We start from the raw sequence: 21,352 nt of genomic DNA, 5'->3' as shown, positions 1-21,352 counted from the left end.
CCTCAGGTGATCCACCCACCTTGGCCTCCCAAAGTGCTGGGATTACAGTAGTGAGCCACCATGCCTGGCCTGGTCTAAGGGCTTTAGATTTGATATTAGGGCTTTAGATTAGTTATAAGGGATTTAGAATAGTTGGAAGTATCTTTAGAAAGCAACTGTCTCATAGTTTATAGATAAGGGTCTAGAGGTATTTCTTACCAAAATTAACTTTTTTAGATAAAATAGATTATTTGCTATCAGTTTTAAGTTGTGATTCTTGACATTTGATAGGTAAAGGAATGGGATTGGTTAAACCAGTGTTTTTCAAATCTTTGGAATTCATGGATCAGTAAATAAAAACAGAGGTCAGATATTGCACTTTTTTTGTGTGCCAAGAAAGATAATTAACCATTACAACAACAATGAAACTGCCTTTGCAAAGATTATGACAGAGAAACCTAGCATAGCTGATTCCATCTTGCTTCTAGCCTCATAGACTGGCTGACTTTGTTCATTCCTTTGCCTAGGCCAAAGTAACCATGGGAAGGATTTAGTTTATAGTTTAACTTCGAAGCAAAGATGATAATAGTCCCTCTCTAAAACTAAACCGCTTCTTGCTCAGGGACTAAAAACCATCTTTGTAAAACTAATGAAAGGCGGCCGGGCGCGGTGGCTCAAGCCTGTAATCCCAGCACTTTGGGAGGCCGAGACGGGCGGATTCTACGAGGTCAGGAGATCGAGACCATCCTGGCTAACACGGTGAAACCCCGTCTCTACTAAAAATACAAAAACTAGCTGGGCGAGGTGGCGGGCGCCTGTAGTCTCAGCTACTCGGGAGGCTGAGGCAGGAGAATGGCGTAAACCCGGGAGGCGGAGCTTGCAGTGAGCTGAGATCCGGCCACTGCACTCCAGTCTGGGTGACAGAGCAAGACTCCGCCTCAAAAAAAAAAAAAAAAAAAAACTAATGAAAGGCCACAGGATTATGATTGTGGGAGGGGCCTGAGTTCTGCTAAAATGTAGGCCTAGTTTCTGTAATCTCTTACTGCTCAGTAGTCCTATGGCCAGAGGTCACAAGATTTGTGACTTCCCCAATTGCTCCTATAGATAACATCACTATGTAGAACGTAAGATTGACCTTTTGAGGTATCTTTCACATTTTCCTTTTTTGACCACCAGCTAAATCCACTCAGACCCACAGTAGTGGTGCAACCCATCCTGCGGCCCCTACGCAGAGACTAAGTGCAGGAGGACTGTTTCCCACAACCCTGTGATTTCACCTCTAAGCAGTCAACATTCCCCATTCCCTAAACCCTTGCCCACCAAATTATCCTTACAAAAAACCTAAACTCCAAACCTTTGAGAGATTAATTTGAGTAATAACTCCATCTTCTGTGTGGCCAACCTTGCATTAATAAAATCCCTTCTCTATTGCTATAGCGCAGTCTCAGTGAATTGGTTTTTTCTCTGCAGCTGTGTGGGAAGAATTCACTGGACGAATAAAACAACAAAACCGCACATTTACTATTAATAGCATTGTATGACAAAAAGTGACTTCTTGCACCTACAATTTCAACTATTAAAATAGTAAATAAAGTTAACTTTATTAAAATGCACTTTGAAGTCCTTGTATTTGCTTTTTTCACTTTGAATTCATGAAAACTTCATCCTACACTGGTCAACACACCAGCCTTTGGATTCAATAACTTTCCAAAGTCCGTTACTACAAGGACCTAATGATTTCCTTTAAAATTTGAGTATCTGATATCTAATGATACTAGACACTACATAGATTTCAAAAGTGCAGTTTGCAGTCTAAACAAGAGAGAGATACAACGATGTGGTATAAGACAGGACAGCAGTGTTTTTTATACCTATACAGAGCCCTGGGGAAGTGTTAACATGGCTTAGAATAGAGAAATACCATCAAACTGGAATGCTTGACAAAGAGGTGAACAGGAGCATTCTCCTGCCTAATCCTTACCAGTCCATTTACCCGTTGGCCCTGCCAGCTCAGTTGAATGAGCCACAAATTGATAAACTGCTGAACTTGATTGCATGATGGTGAAGAGGGGAGCTCTAGAGTGAGATTGGGCTTAAATCTTGACTCTTCCTCACTCTGACTGTGTAATCTTGGCCATGTCTGTGTATTTCTGTATGGTTTATGGGTTTTTGTTGTTGTTTTTTACCTTTAAGGTAAATACTAGCACCTTCTTTATGCAGTTGTGAGGGTTAATATACATTAAGTCCCTAAAATAAATTTTAGTTATTTTCAAAATACAGTTTTTATCATGTGACTCTCTGCCTTAAATGTTGATGGCATTGCATGCTCCTGGGATAAAGACCAGAGCACTTTCCAGGCCTGACAAAGGCACCTCAGGGCCTCTTCAGGCATCTCCCATTCCACTGTACTCTCGGGCCCTTCACTGCAGCCCAGGGAGCTGCCTTAAGGCCCCCTTAGATAGGCTGTGTTCCCTCCACCCACTGTCCCCTGGCCCCTTGGTTCCTTTTTATTTGCAAATTCTTTGTCTTCAGATCTCTACTCTCCTCCTCAGGGAAGCCACCGTGACCACCTTAGCCAGATTCAAACTTTGTTACAAACTTATGGCACCAGAAATTCTCACTAGTATTTATCAAGCTACAGGCATATTGGTTTGTATAACCATTTGTTTGCCCCACTGTAAGCTCTAGGAAGGAAGCAAACTTTTGTCATTTTGCTTATGACGCCTGATCACATTGCCTGGCATTTTGGTTTGTCTTGGTAAACATTTGTTGAACAAATGGATAAGCTATGGGGGTGTGAATGTATGCAGAGTGTGGGGGGCTACACAAGTGTGCCCTTTTACTGGAGCAGAAAATATGTTCTTGAGAGCAATGCAAGAGAAGCCTGGAAAGGTATGTTGAGGGAGACTTGGATGGATATAGAGCCTGGCACAAAACAGTGCCAACAAATAATCCATTGACTGGCTTTGGGTATACAAAGTGACATAGAAAAAAAATTACTGTCACCAAGCACTTACAATCAGTTCCTAGGGAAATGATGGTTTGATTCACAGTCTGGAGAAGTTTCTCCATGATAATCTGGATGTGCCTCTGAGTTGGCCCCATGTCCTTCCTGTACAGCACCTCCAGGATGTGGCTGAGCAGCTGACAGCAGGCCTCCATGTCCTCCTGTCTCTCCAGATGGTACTTGAGCTGATCAGTCATCATGGGAAGCAGGATCTCTCTCTAGTCATGCTGTGTGAAGTGGATATTTAACTGGGGCTAACAGCATCCTTCTCCAACTGCTGCTTGAACATAAGCTTACTGTATTGCAATGTAGTGAGCAGTCGAGATACAGCCTAGTATATAAAATGTCCTCATTTTTCAAATGAATGTCAAAGTTGAAAGGTAAGCAAACCAACTTTAAAGGTAAACATTTGGCTCTTATTTTCTCATTATTTACTTGTAGCAAAAGACATGTATTTTCTGCTAAGTCCTCATTCTTCTGGCAGTTTCTCTGTAGTGTTTACATTTAAGGTGCCATTAATAAAATTTTATGAAGGACCCTAAAAAGTAATTGAGATACTCCCCCTTAGTTACTTTATTGTCTACTCTAATGTATTGTCAGTGTTTCTCATAAACAGAGTAATTAGGCAGGAACCTACTCATTTTTTTAAAGAATATTTTAATAATTTAGACAGTCCATCAAGTTTTGGATTATAGTGGCTTTTCCCAGAGTTTATTGCTCTCCTCCCCACCCCCTTACCTTAAGTTTGTTTCCTTTGGCAAAAGATGCATGAATAGGTCTTTAATTTTGTTTTTGAGGTTCGAGAGGTTATAATTTCTTTTCTTCTTTTTTGTTTTTCTACTTTGGGTTCTGGGATGCATGTACAGAACATGCAGGTTTGTTGCATGGGTGTGCCTGTGCCATGGTGGTTTGCTGTACCTATCAACCCATCTTCTAAATTTTAAGCCCTGCATGCATTGGGTGTTTGTCCTAACACTCTCCCTCCCTTTACCCGCCCCCCCCACTCGCCAACAGGCTCTGGTGTATGTTGTTCCCCTCCCTGTGTGCATGTGTTCTTATTGTTTAGCTTCCACTTACGAGTGAGAACGTGTGGTGTTTGGTTTTCTGGTCCTGTGTTGGTTTGCTGGGAATGATGGCTTCCAGCTTCATCCATGTCCCTGCAGAGGACATGAACTCATTCTTTTTTCTGTGGCTGTGTGGTATTCCATGGTGTATGTGTGCCACATTTTCTTTATTAGACACATGCACACGTATGTTTATTGCAGCACTATTTATAATAGCAAAGACTTGGAACCAACCTGAATGCCTATCAATGATAGACTGGATAATTTTTTAAAAAAATTAGTACACATTATCATTTAACTTACCTTGGTGGATGCCTTTCCAAAACATAACTTGAAATGAAAGGAGAGAACATCGCTTTAGAGTTTTCACTTGAAATCAGAGGAGGCACACTCGTCTTTTCTAGTATGTGACCCTTGTTCTTTCTACACATCTAGGGCATTAACAGGTCTTCTTGGAGCGCATAGTCAGAATGGAGCACTGGGCTCCTTTGAGTTTCTGTGTCTGGTGTCACCACAGAGGACTCTGTTTTGTGTGAGTCACAGCCAGGTCCCACAGATGGACAAATGCTGCCTTAGTGTGTTTCCATCCTGTAAAACAGTTCGTGTCTTAGAGCTTCAGCACATGTAAGGTTCAGATTTTCCTTTTTAAAGTACATCTCTTTTAAGTTTGGATTACAACATGTATGAATCAGGAAGTAAAATGTTTCCATGTAAAAAAAAAAATACTGGTATTTACATACTGGAAAACCATAAATTATTTGATTTCTAGTGGGACTAAACTTCACTACAGTTGAAAAGCTTCCTGAATTGGTAACACCTGAAAAATAGTTTTAAAAACTATATCGCTGTTTCTCCAAGGACAGCATAGGTTACGGAAATTATGAGACAATATTTTATTTGGTATTATTAAGGAGAAAAAGGCATGTCTTATAAATGGGCCTCTTGTACTTTTCTCAACGTTTTGTTGAATACATGCTGGCAGCCTTCCTGGAAACATCTCATTGCCACAATGATTTGGCAAGCAGATAATGTTTTTCTCATCATTATAAAATTCTTTTAAATCAAAGAAGTAGTGCATGGTTCAAATCAACAGCAATGTGCGAACAATAAGGGCTTCTGTGGAAAAGTATGTTTGAAGCCCTATTTGGACAGCTGAGCAGACTTACTTTTGGCAGATACACTTTCTTGTTATAGTAATCACATTTCACTTTTGTTATTAGTTCACCACGACTTTGTTAAGATATTCAGTGACTTAGTTGGTATATAAGCTGAGTAGATTAATGGGAAGAGTGGCAGTTGGTGGTGCTCAGATTGAAGGCCATATGTAAGTTAAAATTTACTGAAATGTGGACAAATGTGACATACGTAGTATGTCATAGTTTTCTGACGTGAGGTTCCTAACCGCCACACTGAATAAGGTGTGTGCCCAGTGGCATTTTCACAAGAAGAAGTCACTGGTGGATAATTCCACAGGTGTTGGCCAGCAACCAGCAGGACATCTGGCTTCCAAAGGTGCACCCAGGCTGGGGTGGAGGAATGGGAGAGAAAGGGAGTAAAGGAGTAGTGTTTTTAGAGTCCAAAGGTCCAGTATTTGGGTCTCTATTCTCCCAGTAGCTGTATGACCTTGAGCCAGTTACTTATCTCCTCAGCTTAAACCACTTAACCTTTAAAAGAGAATGATATTGGAGAGGGTACTGGGTGATTGTGAGGATTAAAGAAGATAATACAGGAAGAGCTCTAGGGAGACAGGATATCTGCTCCTTGGTGAATTTGTCAGTGTAAGGAATTCCCATGACAGCTTCGACACCAGCATGGTGCCCCGCTGGTACTCCAGGCAGAATTTCATGGAGGATCCTGGGTCCCACAGCAGAAAGTTGGAGGGTGACCACTGATGCCTGGAGACCAGCTCTGGAACCAGTTTCCACATGTAGCCACACTTTACCTGCCTTTAACTTGATAACTGTTGTTATGAAAGGATGCAGGATTCAGGTATTTTATATTTAGTGAGACTAAACCCATCATTGTTACTTTCATAACTGATAAGCCTGAAAGATTGTCTTAAACTCTATTATTATTTCTGTAAGAACACAGATTATAGGAAGTGTTAGATAATATTATATTTATTAGGCAGTATAATTTATTTTACTCACAAAACTAATCCCTCTCCTTTGGGACAATACTCATTATGCTTCCTTCCCCCGATATCCTTTCCTCCCCTTTTCATATGGACAAGGTCCATGTTTTATACTCCTTTCCTATATGATCATATAATAGGAATCAGTAAATCTTACTGGTTCATTAATTATTTAAATTATGCAAGTGTATGGGTTTCACAGCTTTAAAGTCTGCCCTAGTTTTGCTCACACCTCTGCCTTCCTACTTACTACTCCTCTGCTAAATACTCTCTAAAAATAATCTTTCAACATGTCACTTCCTTACTTATTTAGTGTTTTCCATTGCCTCCTGTATCAAATTACATCTCTGTACCTATTCTTCTTTGCTTATCCAGGGGTTCTTTCTCACTGTACTGAGAGCCCCGCTCTCCAGGCAGTTGATCAGCTGCTTCTCACAAGACTAGGCTCACTCTTTCCCTCTTTCCTCTGCAACATTATTATTATTAGTAGTAGTAGTATTTTTTTAAGTGATAGTCTTACTCTGTCACCCAGGCTGCATGGTTCACTGCAGCCTCAAACTCCTAGGCTCAAGCTATCCTTCCACCTCAGCTTCCCGAGTAGCTGGGAGTACAGGCGTGCACCACTGTATATGGTTATTTGTACATTTTTTTGTAGAGATGAGGTCTTGCTATGTTGCCCAGGCTGGTCTCGAACTCTTATGCTCAAGTTATTCTCCCACCTTTGCCTCCCAAAGTTCTGGGATTTCAGGCATGAGCCACCACAGTCCAGCCCTTCCTCTGTGATGTTATTCATTGTGATTTCTTCCTCTGCAGTATTGTTCCCTCTTCCTGATTCATTAATTATTTAAATTATACAAGCGCATGGATGGGGGAATTAAATCATTGGTTTAACCATTCGAACCACTCATTCACTCATCCAGTGGGTATTTTCTGGGTGCTTGCTATCTATGTACCTGGCCAAGTGCTAGGTGCTACAGATAGAATGGTGAATGAAACAGTCTTTGACTTCATGGAACTTACTGTTCAGTAAGGAAAAGAGATGGGAATTAAATTTTTTACTTAAATATTACAGTAACAGTGTGATCAATATCTTAAAGAAAAAAGAAAAGGTCCTGTAACAGCATACGATACAGGATCTGGCCAAACCTGGGTGACTCGGGAAGAAATTCCTGAGGAAGGATCAACTGGGTGGAGATCTGAATGGCGACTAAGATAATTAGTGGATGGTGAGGTAGACAATGGAGGTTTTTAAAAGGCCTGTGGGATTGGAGCACAGAGATCCAGCAAGGAAGAATAACTTGTGATGAAACCAGAGAGGAGGAAGTTTGGACTTTTTTATTAAAAAAAAAAAAAAAAAGTTTCACTGCCGGAGTGCAGTAGCGAGATCATAGCTCTCTGCAGCTTAGAACTCCTGGGCTCATGTCTGGGCACCATGGCTCACGCCTGTAATCCCAGCACTTTGGGAGGCTGAGGCGGGTGGATCACTTCAGGTCAGGAGTTCGAGACCAACCTAATTAACATGGTGAAACCTCGTCTCTACTAAAAATACAAAAAAATTAGCTGGGTGTAGTGGCCTGTGCCTGTAGTCCCAGCTACTCAGAGGCTGAGGCGAGAGAATCGCTTCAGCCCGTGAGGCAGAGGTTGCAGTGAGCTGAGATGGCGCCACTGGACTCCAGCCTGGATGACAGAGTGAGATTCCATGTCAAAAAAAGAAAAAAACCTGGGCTCAAGTGATCCACCTGTCTCAGCCTCCCGAGTGGCCAGGACTACAGGCATGTGCCACCACACCTGGCTAATTTTTAAATTTTATTGTAAAGACAGGGTTTTGCCCAGGCTGATCTCCAACTCCTGAGCTCAAGCGATCCTCTCACTTTGGCCTCCCAAAGTGCTAGGATATAGGCATGAGCCACTGTGCCCAGCCTCGTTTGAGACATTTTTGAAGTGGGAACTCAGAGGCCATGGTGACGATTTCGGTGGAAGACCAGTGAAACCAATGAAACAGTTTTAAGCTGTAGAAGGATTTAAATGATCAGTGTTTAAAAAATATATATATGCCAATTGACAATAAGTTTGGAAAAAATGGTAGTAGGAATAGGGTGACTGCCAGAAAAACCTCTGAGGCAGAGACCAGTTGCAAGGCTGTTTGCTCTTATCCCTTGAGCCCCAGGGAAAGGGAGGGAGAACTGTTGTGGGAGATGGAGAGGTGAAGAAGGGCTTGAGAGGAATTGAGGGGATAGAATCAGCAGGGTTCAGGGACAAGTTGTATGTTGGGGAATATAGCATGGAGGATGTGAGGAGTCAGGAATGATTTCCAGGCCCTCGAGGATGGAAACTGGGATCTGTCACTCACTGAGATAGGCAAGCAGGAAGCAGAACAAATATTGGAAAAGTCATGAACTCTGAGACTTATTTAGAGTGCCAATGGGACACCTAAGGAGAGATAGGAGTGATATTAGAGATCTAAATTGTGGAGCTTAAGTAAAATTAAAGGTTGATGAATCAGGCTTCGTGATGGCCTTCAGAGTATGTGTGATGTGGAAGGTCCCACACCTAATCAGCAGACTGAGGGCAGAGGGGAAATGTAGCCTTCTTATGATGGTGGGCCTTTCATTGTCCTCTCCACATAGGGCCAAGAGAATGGGTCTTCATTCCTACTTTCAGGTCGTTGCTCTTCCTCCCCTGTGTGAAAGCCCATTTCCTTCTGGAGCTTGTGCCTTTCAATATGTCACTTCTAGACTTCCAGTTACTGGATATTTATCCATCCCCTGGTTCTTTTCCCACAGTCATCAGTATTGTAGGACACCTGTGAGTTAGTTGCTTGTATAATCCTCCTGTTTATCTCTGGAGATTTCAGTGTGTGGGGGTAGTAATTACTTTTTCTCAACATATATATGTGTGTGTGTGTGTGTGTGTGTGTGTATATATAATTTTTTTTTCTTTAGACAGGGTCTCACTCTGTCACCCAGTTTGGAGTGCACTGGTGTGATCATGGCTCACTACAACTTCTAGCTTTTGGGATTGAGCAATCTTCCCACCTCAGTCTACTGTGTAGCTAGGACAACAGGCATGTGCCACTACGCCCGGCTAATTTTCTGTATTTTTGGTAGAGCAGGGTTTCACCACTTTGCCCAGCCTAGTCTCGAACTTGTGAGCTCAAGCCATCTGCTCATCTTGGCCTCCCAAAGTGCTGGGATTACAGGTGTGAGCTACTGCGCTGGCCAACAAATTTTTACTAAGCTGTCACTAAGGGACAGGCTCTGTGTTAGGTACTGGATTTTGAGCAAACAAAACAAAGTTGCTGCTGAGGTGGTTACCTTCTATTTTGGTGGGGGGACGCACAATAAATGCATGTCAGATGATGTTATATGCGGAAACAAAAACAGAGCAACATGAAAGAATAAGGTAGATGAATAAGGTGGCAGGAAGACAGGACTTCCACTCTGGAGAGGAGAGCTTCTGCTCTTCACCACTCCAGTAAATCTTGTCTGTCAAAAGTGACCTGGCGATGATAAAAAACCAGCAAATCTCTCTTCATTTGACCTGATTTCTCTTATGGCACTTGGTAATTCTCTGTCTCTCTCTCATGGTGAGATGGACAAATGGACAAAGGGAGGTTTTTAAAAGGCCTGTGGGACTGTCTCTATCTCTCTTATCTTGACTGAGACTGTCTCTGTCTCTCTTATCCTGAAACCATCTGCTTTCTTGACTGCTAGTAAATCCATATTTTTTCTTCTACTCTGACACCACCAACCTGCCATGGATCCAGTTCTTTTGCCAAATTTAAAATGTAGGCATTTCAGAAGATTTTGTCTTGATTCTTTCTGTTTTGTTTTGTTTTGTTTTTTACCATACTTTGTCTCCAAAGCTGACCTGTACCAAAACTAAACTGATTTTCCATGACTCTCCCAACATTCACCACCATATACAAATGCACACACATGGGCTTCTACCTGTATTCTTTATTTTTGGTTACTGGAATCTAGACACCCCAGTAAAAAACATGCAATTTTCCAATTTTCCCTGTTTTATGTTTCCACATTTTGTAAATTACCAAGACACATTCATTCTATTTCCCAAATCCTCTTTAACTCCACCTTTCTCTCTAGCCTAGTCCTAGCCCTTATTGTTTTCCACCAGGTCTGTTGTGTTCATGTGATAACTGATGTCCCAGTGTCTGCTCTGGTCACTTGTTGTCTACCCTTGGTGCTGCCACCATTTACCTAACGCATGCTTCTCACCATTTTAGCACCTTGGCTACCCAGCTACCCTGGACCTCTGCGTCACCAGATAGAGCCCAGAGTCCTCCCTCCCCCACATGGCCCCTACTCTTATAGTGAATGTCCCTGCTAGTATGAAAGTCCTTGTATTTCCCTCAAAAGGCCTTGCAGTGTTATTCTTTTGTGCTTTATTGCCGTTATTCTTTTACTTTCTTTTTCTTGAAGTATCCTTTTTTTCTCTTTCCTTGTCACACAATTCATGGGTTGTTCAAAACATGAGTCTCTTGTCTCTGCCCTGTGCTCCTCTCCTCTCATACTCTGCCCCCCCAACAGAGTTAATAACTTCTTTTCTTTTGCCTTTTCTCCCTCTGTGTGGGTTTCCATTGCTGCCGTCACCCTATTATAAATCCATTGCTGTCGTCACCCTATTATTTTCATGTGTATCCTGTCTCTCTCAGGTGCTGTGACTGTTTGAAGGCAAGGCCTTTGGCTCATTTCTCCTTGTGCCCCCAACACTTAGTAGAATCCCTGAAATGTTGTTAACACTTACTAAATGTTGATTATATTACATCTGATTGGATTGAGTATGGTTTCAGGTATGGTTTTGCAGGGGAAATGAATTCAAAAATGTAAGTTTCTTAGTGTCCTTGTTTCAAAAATGTGGTTTGGTTACTTGGTGGAATCTAGCTCTGACTCCTTTAGTCAGAAGAACTTGGAAAATATAAAATGCCTGCCAACTTAGCGTATTAGAAATTAAGCAATTAAAGGGTTTTCTGATGACCCTCCTAAGATATTCATACTTCACTTTATATCTTGCTGGTCAAACTATACACACATTACTAAATTTCTCAAAGTTTGTTGTTTTGACTTAGAATATTTTCCTATAGGGACAATGCTGCAGCTCTTCGGTATTTTTGTATCATTTAGAGTGCACTATGAAGACAGAGAACACACAATAATTGAACAGGGAACACTTAATATAAACAATAATAAATTGGTTACTATGGGTAAAGAAAACTCTAAAGAATATAGGAGTAGCAGAAATAGGGAACAGAGTACCCAAAGAGGCACCCCCCTACCCCAGGGCTGAAATCCAGACCTCACTGGAGAAGGTGTGTCTCACTGCATGGCACAGTAGTTCACTCAAGTGTTGTAGGGAGACTTGCAGGGCATTGGCCTTCTGGGGTTCTAGGGGGAAGCTGTCCACAGAGGGGTGCCACACTGCAGAACTCACTGGGAATCTGCCAGTGGGGATGGTACATTGGGAGACCATTCAGAGGGGTCTGGAGAAAAGCTGGCCAAGGGTTGCTGCCACATGCCTTCAGGTAAGAAGAGAATCAGGAAGAAGAGCCCTTTTTCTTCCAGTGTACATCCTCTGGCAGCCTCTACCGACGTTGCTTAAAATTGTGTTAGATGGCTGGCCGCCGTGGCTCACACCTGTAATCTCAGCACTTTGGGAGGCTGAGGCGGGCAGATCATGAGGTCAGGAGTTCGAGACCAACCTGACCAACATGGTGAAACCCTGTCTCTACTAAAAATACAAAAATTAACTGGCCATGGTGGCACATGCCCGTAGTCCTAGCTACTTAGGAGGCTGAGGCAGGAGAATCACCTGAACCTGGGAGGCGGAGTTTGCAGTGAACCGACATGATGCCATCGCACTCCAGCCTGAGTGACAGAGCAAAAAAAAAAAAAAAATTGTGTCAGCTGACATAGGCAGGGCAATGGAAACATGGAAAAGTGGAGCTGAGAAGCAACAGATTAATATCTGGCAGAGTCCATCCCTTTAACTACTGAGCTTCCCTGAGTTCCACCTTGAGATACAACTATTGCAGAAATTAGGGTACAAATAGACCAAAATTATGTGTATATAAGGTAATATATGAGATCATATGTATAAATACTTTCAATCTTTGTGAATATAGTTTTAAATTGCGTATGAATACTTCTTATGCAGGTTATAAATATACAGTTTGTTTATGTTAAATGTCACTGCTCAATGAGAGTGATTAGATGAGGTTGAGAAGGGAGGTGGAGACACATCTGAGTTCTGAAGTAGTTCTTGGCATTCTTAGACAAAACATATTGTTAAACATCTCAATTTCGTTGTCTTTGATATAGAAATATTTAAAGCACTATTCGTATTCCTGTCACTTAAGAATTAATTTGTGTTGCCTTAAAAACATAAAAAGTAAGACAGGGAGACTTTCCAATAGTAAGTAATTGAGCCAGAGTTGGTAAAGACAGAGGAAGAATTTTGGGAATGTGTTACACACACAGAGGATCCCTGACTCATGACAGTTCTGCGTATGATTTTTCAACTTTACAATGGTACAAAAGTGATACAACTCAGTGGAAACCATATTTTGACTGCCTATATAGCCGTTCTGCTTTTCATATTCAGTATAATATTTGACAAATTACATGAGATGTTCAATACTTTATCATAAAGTAAGCTTTGCATTAGATGATTTTTTTTCCCAACTGTAGGCTAATGTAAGTGTTTTGAGCATGTTTCAGGTAAGTTAGGTGTATGAAATGCTTTTTTAATATGATATTTTTAACTTATGACAGACTCATTAGGATGTAACCTCATTGTAGTTTGAGGAGCATCTTATTTGCCAATGCAGAATTTACTATCAGTGGTTCAGTATGTAAGTCTGTCAACCAAAATATTTGAGCTCCAGGAATCTTCTTGCCATTGAGCAAAGATAGGAAACAAGAAAAACAGTTAGTGTGAGTGACCTTAAGAGAGAGAACTAAAGTGGAGGGAAAAGGCTTGGGGTCAGGTGGTTGAGCATGCCAGCCAGGGGTTCAAGTGAGTCCACTTTGACTGTATCAAGCAGGTGTGCTGCTTGCCCACATGCAGACAGGCATGGAAGTGTGGTGCAAGTAGTATGATCATAACTTGGGAGTACATCACTATAATGAGTCAGTTCTTAGGGTAAAAGTTGAGGCTCATGCCTGTAATCCTAGCACTTTGGGAGGTCAAGGCAGGAGGATTACTTGAGCCCAGGAGTTTGAGACCAGCCTGAGCCACGTAAGTGAGACTTCATATCTACAAAAAAATTACAAAAACTAGCCCAGGCATGATGGTGTGTGTTTGCAGGTCCTAGCTACTTGGGAAGCTGAGGTGGGAGGATTGCTTGAGCCTGGGATGTCAAGACTGCAGTGAGCTGTGATTGTGTCACTGGGCTCCAGCCTAGGCGACAGAGTGAGACCCTGTTTCCAAAAAAAAAAAGAAAGTTGACATGAATTTTTGTTCTGTAAGCTCAATAACAGCAAAAAATTTATGGAGGTTCTATTAAATTGTCCTGCAGGCTTTTCTGGGAGAGTATTTTGACATTATGGAAAGAATAAAGCAATAATAAAAGCAGTCTTACATGGCTTATAGAGGATTCTTAGGAATATTGACAGCATAATAGATGTTTAATGAATCTTAACTGACACTTAGATACATAACTTAGCAGAATAGAGAGATTTAAGGCCAAATCTGATGTCTCTTCCCAAATATGACCTTATTACTGTACTTATTTTTACCCAACCCTTGCTACCTATCTCATGAACATCTTACCCTATGGTTGTCATTGTTTTTATTTTATTTTCTTTCCAGTAGTAATGGACAATTAGAAGTCCCTTAGAAGTATTGCTTTTTCAAGCCTCCATTCTTCCTAGTTATGATAAGTGTGTGAGAAGTTGCAGAGGTGGTAAAATCAGGGATGGGGACAGGTATATTCTAGCCTCCCAGCTGTTGGGCAATTTTGAATAAAAATTACATATGATGAATATAGACTTGGATACTAGACTTACCCTACTATTGGTCTTCAAGTCCACACTCAAATGATAGAGGATTCTCTCCTTGCTGAAAATCCAACTAGAACTCTCAGACACAGGTATGGATGTTGGGTTCATATCTCCAGTTTTCCTAATCTTTTTTTTTTTTTTTTTTTCTTATAAACAATGGTCATTTATTTCTCACAGTTCTGGAGATTTGGGAAGTCCAAAATCAGGGTGTTAGCCCATTTGGTGTCTGTGAAGACCTGCTTCCTGATTCACAGACAGCTGTCCTTTCACTCTGAACACATGTGGTGGAAGGCATGAGAGAGTTCTGGAGTCTGTGTATAAGAGCATAAATCACATTCATAAGGACGTCACTCTAAAGGATTTAGTTTTAGAGGTGGGAGACATACAGGTCAAAGTAAACTATCTTACAGGTTTTTGTTTTTGTTTTTTAACTGTATGCTGTGTCTCCTAAACATTTTAACATTTTAGACAGATTTGGGGCCACCGTTATGACATTGGTTACCATGTATTATAAAACATTTTGAATCATTGTGGACTATTTGGCTGAAATATTTGTAGAAATTCTGGCTGGACTGCTGAAAGCAAGTGGCGTTAGCACCCACACCTAATTGTAATTGGGTTTTTTGTTCATTTGTTTTTCAGGTTTTTCTAAAGAGTGACCGAGTGGCCAGAATGGTTCAGAGTGGAGGATGTTCTGCTAATGACTTCAGAGAAGTATTTAAGAAAAACATAGAAAAACGTGTGCGGAGTTTGCCAGAAATAGATGGCTTGAGCAAAGAGACAGTGTTGAGCTCATGGATAGCCAAATATGATGCCATTTACAGGGGTGAAGAGGACTTGTGCAAACAGCCAAATAGAATGACCTTAAGTGCAGTGTCTGAACTTATTCTGAGCAAGGAACAACTCTATGAAATGTTTCAGCAGATTCTGGGTATTAAAAAACTAGAACACCAGCTCCTTTATAATGCATGTCAGGTAAGTGGTTTATGATTTCCATTCCCCTGTCTGACTCGTGGAATAAACATGAAGTTTTTACAAGCCTATGAAGATCTACTTTACTTGCTATAATCACTTTACTTGGAAAGTTGAGCAAAATTGAATTTTAATAAATCACATAGTGATGAGAGCAGTTTTGAAAGACGTATTTAGTAGAAGGGGAAGAATATCAGTACTTCTTATCCAGTAAATAATTGTCCCTATGTGCCTTATTTTAGGACATCAGTTTGTGTCTATTAGGTATAAATGGGCCATGCCCTGTAGAGTAAAATGAAAATCATCTCCTATCCGAGGAAGCTTGGCAAATTATAATAAATAGGTATTTCTCACTGCAAAATAGTATTTATAAAGATATGATGCTGATCTTCTGAGTTGTATGGAAGTAATGAAATTTCAAATTTTTTAATTTAGCTCACCCAGATAGAAATAAATTGATGATGATTGTTGAAATATGTAATTTAAAGAGATGACAGAGTCTATATTATATTTTCTCTTCAGTTGTTATTCTAGCTATACATACAAAAATGGGATAAAGGCCGGGCATAGTGGCTTACGCCTGTAACAGAGCTTTGGGAGGCTGAGGCAGGTGGATCTTGAGGGCAGGAGATAGAGACCATCCTGGGCAACATGGTGAAACCTGGTCTCTACTAAAAATAGAAAAATTAGCTGGGTGTGGTGGTGCGCACCTGTAGTCCCAGCTACTCAGGAGGCAGAGGCAGGATAATTGCTTGAACCTGGGAAGCGGAGGTTGTAGTGAGCTGAGATCATGTCACTGCGCTCCAGCCTGGCAACAAAGCAAGACTCGTCTTAAAAAAAAAAAAAAAAAAAAAAAAAAGTTGGTGGGGGATAAGATCATGTTTCACAGTTTTCAGTTTTTAGACCCAATGATTTGTCTAATAATGTGGTCCTTCTGTATTTGCATTTTGTTTATGTTGAGGGTATAAATTATTTATGCCCTAATATACAACTTAAATTGATAAAATTCTGACACTTAAAAATTTATGTATTCCTTAAGAGTTACACTTCTATAATGTACATTTTTATTTTTAATCTTTTGCAAATCATCTCTTAATTTCAGAGTTATATCCATATTGGTTACTTTGCATTGGTAATTTGTGGATCATTTCAAATCAACAAATTAATAGAGTTAATAGTAAATCACTGTGGAACTTTAACTCTGTGAACAATTTGTGTACTAACCGTAATTGATTTCATTGTTTTATTAAACCAGGTAGTTATTTGATAATAGTAGAAGATGACTATAAAACCAAAATCTTCTATTTAAAAGGTAACTTCAGCTGGAACTTTGTATTTTTAGTGAAACAGTAGCTCACCTGTACAAATAAATGTTGATGAACATGATTCAGTGGGAAAATTCAGATTCAGATATTCAGTAGACATTTGTTAAGCTTTATTCAAGTCCAAAACCTCTGTAGGTATGAGGGAATCCAAGTTGAGTGAAAAAACATATGTTTTCTTCTATAGTGGCTAGAGTCTATAAGAAAAGACTTGATAAGTCCAAGAAATGTCATTTATTTGCAGCTTGCTCAGCTTTTTATTATGAGGATGGGAGTGATGACTTCCAAGCTCTTTTTATGTCTCAGTTAGAGGTATAATTCTTTTCAGTTCTGAGATTTGAAAGAAAAGCTTATGGATTATTTTTGATTGATTTTAAAACAAAGAAATTATAAGACCTCTAAATGAGTTACTACATATGGATGAGAATATACTAGATGTTACAAGGTTATAAAATATATTTCCATGTTCCTATGAGTTTATGTTATTAGCTTAAAATATGTTTAAGTTGTCTGCCTACTAAAGGATCAGCTGGACTATGGGCACCCTGGTTTTAGTCTTCCGTGATTTGAAACCTACTTGCATTTCAGATCTCCGACTATAACAGTGGATTTGTCCTTGCTCAGCATTGACCTGAACAATAACAACAATAAAAAATAGCAGATTTGTTTATTTGTCCTTTCAGTTCTATCAGTATTTGTCTCCTATATTTTGATACTCTATTAGGTACATATATTTGTATTAGGATTGTTCTGTCTTTTCGTAGAATTGACTCCTTTATCGTGATATAGTATTCCTTTTTATCCCTGATTATTTTCCTTTTTCTGAAGTCTGCATTGTCTTAAGCTAATATAGCCACTCCAGCTTTCTTTTTACTAAGGTTGACATGGTGTCTCTTTCTCCATCTGTTTACTTTTAACCTAAGTCTTTATTTTTAAAGTGGATGTTTTGTAGACAGTGTGCAATTGGGTCTTGAAGTTTTTCTTTCTTTTCGAGACAGAGTCTTGCTCTGTTGCCCAGGTTGGAGTGCAGTGGTGTGATCTCAGCTCACTGCAACCTCTACCTCCTGGGTTCAACTGATTCTCCTGCCTTAACCTCCCGAGTAGCTGGGATTACAGGCACACACCACCATGCCTGGCTAATTTTTGTATTTTTAGTGGAGACAGGGTTTCACCATGTTGGCCAGGATGGTCTCGATCTCCTGACCTCATGATCTGCCCACCTCGGCCTCCCAAAGTGCTGGGATTACAGAAGTAAGCCACCGCGCCTGGCCGAAGTTTTCTTTTTTTTAAATCCAGACGGATCATCTTGTTCTTTTAATGGGTATGTTTAGGCTACTCATATTTAAGGTGATTACTAATATACTTAGATTAAATTTTATAATCTTTGTAGCTTTTACCACTTCCATGCATTTGTTCTTTGCCCTCCCCTACTTTTTATCCCTTCTCTAATTTTGATTGAACACTTTATATGAATTCCATTTTTTTATCTTTTGGTGTACTATTTATACATTTTTTTAAGAAACAAAATTTTGGTGATTATCCTAGAGTTTAAAATACACATTTTTAAATAATGTAAGCCTACCCTCAGATAACATTATACTATAAGGCTTCATGTGTACTGCAGCTACTCCACAATAGAGTATACCCAATTCCTTCCTCTCATCCCTTGTGACATTGCTGTCATTCACTTCACTTACAATATACTATAACCCCCCAATATATTCTGTCTATTATTGCTTTGAACAGTTATCTTTTAGCTCAATTAAAAATAGGAAAAATAAAATATTATATATATTTTACCTTCATGTATTCTTCCTCTGATGCTTTTTCATTTCTTTATGTAGATTCAGGTTTCTTACTGATACTATTTTCCTTATCTCTGAAGAACTTCTTTTGACATGTCTTGCAGGCCAAGACTAGTGGTGATGCAGTCTCTCAGTTTTTGTCTCAGAAAGTCCTTGTTTGTTCTTCACATTTAAAGTATGATTTCACTGGATATAGAATTATCTGTTAGTTTTTTTTTCTTTCAACACTGAAAATTTCACCACACTGTCTTTTTGTTTGCATGATTTATGATGAGAAGTCTAATGTAGTTCTTATCCTTTACCCTTTAGAGGTAAGGTGTTATTTTCCCCATTATGGCTTCCTTCAAGAGTTTTTCTTTCTTTCATTTTTTCTGCAATTTGAATATACTGTGTCTAGGAGGGTGTGTGTGTGTGTGTGTGTGTGTGTGTGTGTGTGTGTGTGTGTGTGTGTGTATTTCTTTTGCTTGGTGTTTTTCTGAGCTTCCTGTATCTGTGGGTCAGTGTCTATCTTTAATTTTGGAAAGTTCGCTGCTAGTATTACTTCAAATATTCCTTCTGTGCTATCCCCTCTTTATTCTTTTTCTGGTATTCCAGATATGTTTATGTCACCCATATTTGTATCACCCGTGTTATCCCATAGTCCTGGGATGTTCTGTTGTTTGTTCAACTCTTTTTCTCTTTGTATTTCAGGTTGGGAAGATTTTATTGACATGTCTTTAAGCTCGCTGATTCTTTCCTCAGCAATGTCAAGTATTAGGATTGCTAATACGATAGACTAATGATCCTATCGAAGGCATATTTCATTTCTTTCACGATGTTTTTTTTTTTTTTTTTTTTTTTATTTCTAGCATTTCCTTTTGATTTTTTGGTAGTTTCCATCTCCTGCTTGTATTATGCATTGTTCTTGCATGTTTTCAACTTTTTACATTAGGGCCCTTAGCCTATTAATAATAGTAATTTAAATTCCTTGTTTGATAATTCTAACATCTGTCTCATATCTGAATCTAGTTCAGATGCTTGCTTTATCTCTCCAGACTGTTTCTTTTGTTTTTTTGCTTTTGACGTGCCTCATAATTTTTTTGTTGTAAGCCAGATATATCAGGTAAAGAGAACTGAGAACTGAGGTAACTAAGGCTTTCATATGAATATTTATGTTAATCTGAGTAGGAGTTGAGCTGTGTTTAATGTTTAATGGTTCTTGTAGCCATAAGTACGAGAAACTTCAAATTCTTCCAGTATCCTTATTTTTGTTTCCCCTTTTGACTGGGCTTCCCTAAGTACTCCACCCCAGAGAAAGTCTACATCCTACAGCTCTTTTAGCTGTCACCAATCCACTCTTGTCATCCTGGAACTGTGTTGGTGTTGTGGTAAGGTGTTGGAGAGATAGAATGTCCTTTAATCTGATTAAATCTCAATCTTTTAGTGGACCTATAACCTTCGTGGTTTTGTCTCTGGTCTAGAAGGATTGCTCCCTCCTACTACCGTGTTCTTCATTCTCTTCCCTGACTGCAGTTTCCTAGTCTCTTTTTCTGAAGTACTGTCTCCTGTTCACTCTGTTTTTTGTTTTTGCTTTTCAGTACGTGAGTCAAGGGGGCTGGAGTGGGGTGGTATTTTCTTCCTCCACCTGGGATAAGTTTTCAGTGTTTTCCTCAGGCAAAACCTTTCTGCTTTTGTTGAAGAGAAGGATCTGGGAGATTGAACAATGACTTTCTCCTCCTTTTTTCTGCCATGGCCATATGGGGATCTTTTTTGGATCCTCACTGTGAGAACTTGGTGGGGTAACTAAAAGGAAAGTCCAGCAAAGTTTGGGGGCATCTTTATGATTGTGGCTCCAGGAATTTCTTACTATCTGCACCCAGCTCCTAGTAATTTTTCAAAATTACTAGACAAGTAAATGTTTCTACCACTCATGGCATACAGCAACTTCTGCTCCAAGTACTGCGTCTTTCTGGATTTGCCCGTCTTTCTAGATTTTGGTTAGTGGTTTCCCCTGCACCCTCAGTTCTCTGAGAAGTTCAATAAAAGTCAATGATTTGCAGCTTGCCCAGCTTTTTATTCTAAGGGTGGGAGTGATGACTTCCAAGCTCTTTATATGTCTGAGCTAAAACTATAATTTCTTTCAGTTTTGAGATTTGAAAGAAAAGCTTGAGGATTATCTTTGATTGATTTTAAAACAAAAAGAAAGAGTACCCCTGTAAATAAGGACAAATAATAATCATTTTACAGAAATTATGAAAACAAATTGTTTAGAAAGCAGCCAAGACACTTTTTTTCCCTGAATGCCATGCAAGCATACCTTGGAGATATTGTGGGTCCAGTTCCAGACCACTGCCACAAAGTGAATATTGCAATAAAGCAGGTCACACAATTTTTAAAAATTTCACACTGTATATAAAATTTTTGTTTGTACTGTACTGTAGTCTATTAGGTGTATAATAACATTATGTTTAAAAAATAACCTATGTACCTTAATTTAAAAATACTGTATGTTTTAAAAAATGGTACCAATCATTTGAGCCCTCAGCAAGTCTTTTTGCTGGTAGATGGTCTCACCTTGATGTGGATGGCTGCTTACTCACTAGGTTAGCTATAGCAGTTTCTTTATATAAGACAACAATGAAGTTTGCCACGGTGATTCACTCTTCACAGAAGATTTCTGAATAATATCTGACACTGTTTGATAATATTTTATCCACAGAAGAACATCTTTTAAAATTGGAATTAGTCCTCTCATACCCTGCCACTGCTTTATCAGCTACATTTGTATAAATATTCTAAATCCTTTGTCATTTCAACAGTGTTCACAGCATCTTCACTAGGATTAGATTTCACCTCAAGAAACAACTTTCTTTGTTCATCCATAAGAAACAATACCTCATCCATTCAAGTTTTATCACGAGATTTTAGCGATTCAGTCACATCTTTAGGCTCCATTTCTATTTCGAATTCTCTTGCTATTTCTTGAACATCTCCAGTTCCTTCCTTCACGGAAGTCTTGAATCCCTCAAAGGCATCTATGAGGATTGTAATCAACTTCTTCCAAATGCT

General features: G+C 39.6%; 1 protein-coding gene across 13 annotated transcripts in view; it reads left to right on the top strand.

Annotated features, from left to right (window-relative positions):
* LOC111550202 (calcium-dependent secretion activator 2) overlaps positions 1-21,352 on the top strand; it is a 565,477-nt gene that overhangs the window by 200,027 nt on the left and 344,098 nt on the right. For all 13 annotated transcript variants that reach the window (XM_026454331.1, XM_026454332.1, XM_026454330.1 and 10 more), the window contains exon 3: positions 14,848-15,180. In XM_026454331.1, coding sequence (XP_026310116.1) covers positions 14,848-15,180 — 333 coding nt within the window. The remainder of the gene's footprint in view (positions 1-14,847; positions 15,181-21,352) is intronic.

This window comes from Piliocolobus tephrosceles, unplaced genomic scaffold (genome assembly GCF_002776525.5).
Source record: "Piliocolobus tephrosceles isolate RC106 unplaced genomic scaffold, ASM277652v3 unscaffolded_40, whole genome shotgun sequence".
Taxonomy (NCBI): Eukaryota; Metazoa; Chordata; class Mammalia; order Primates; family Cercopithecidae; genus Piliocolobus; species Piliocolobus tephrosceles.
This window is presented reverse-complemented; position numbering and strand designations above follow the sequence as displayed.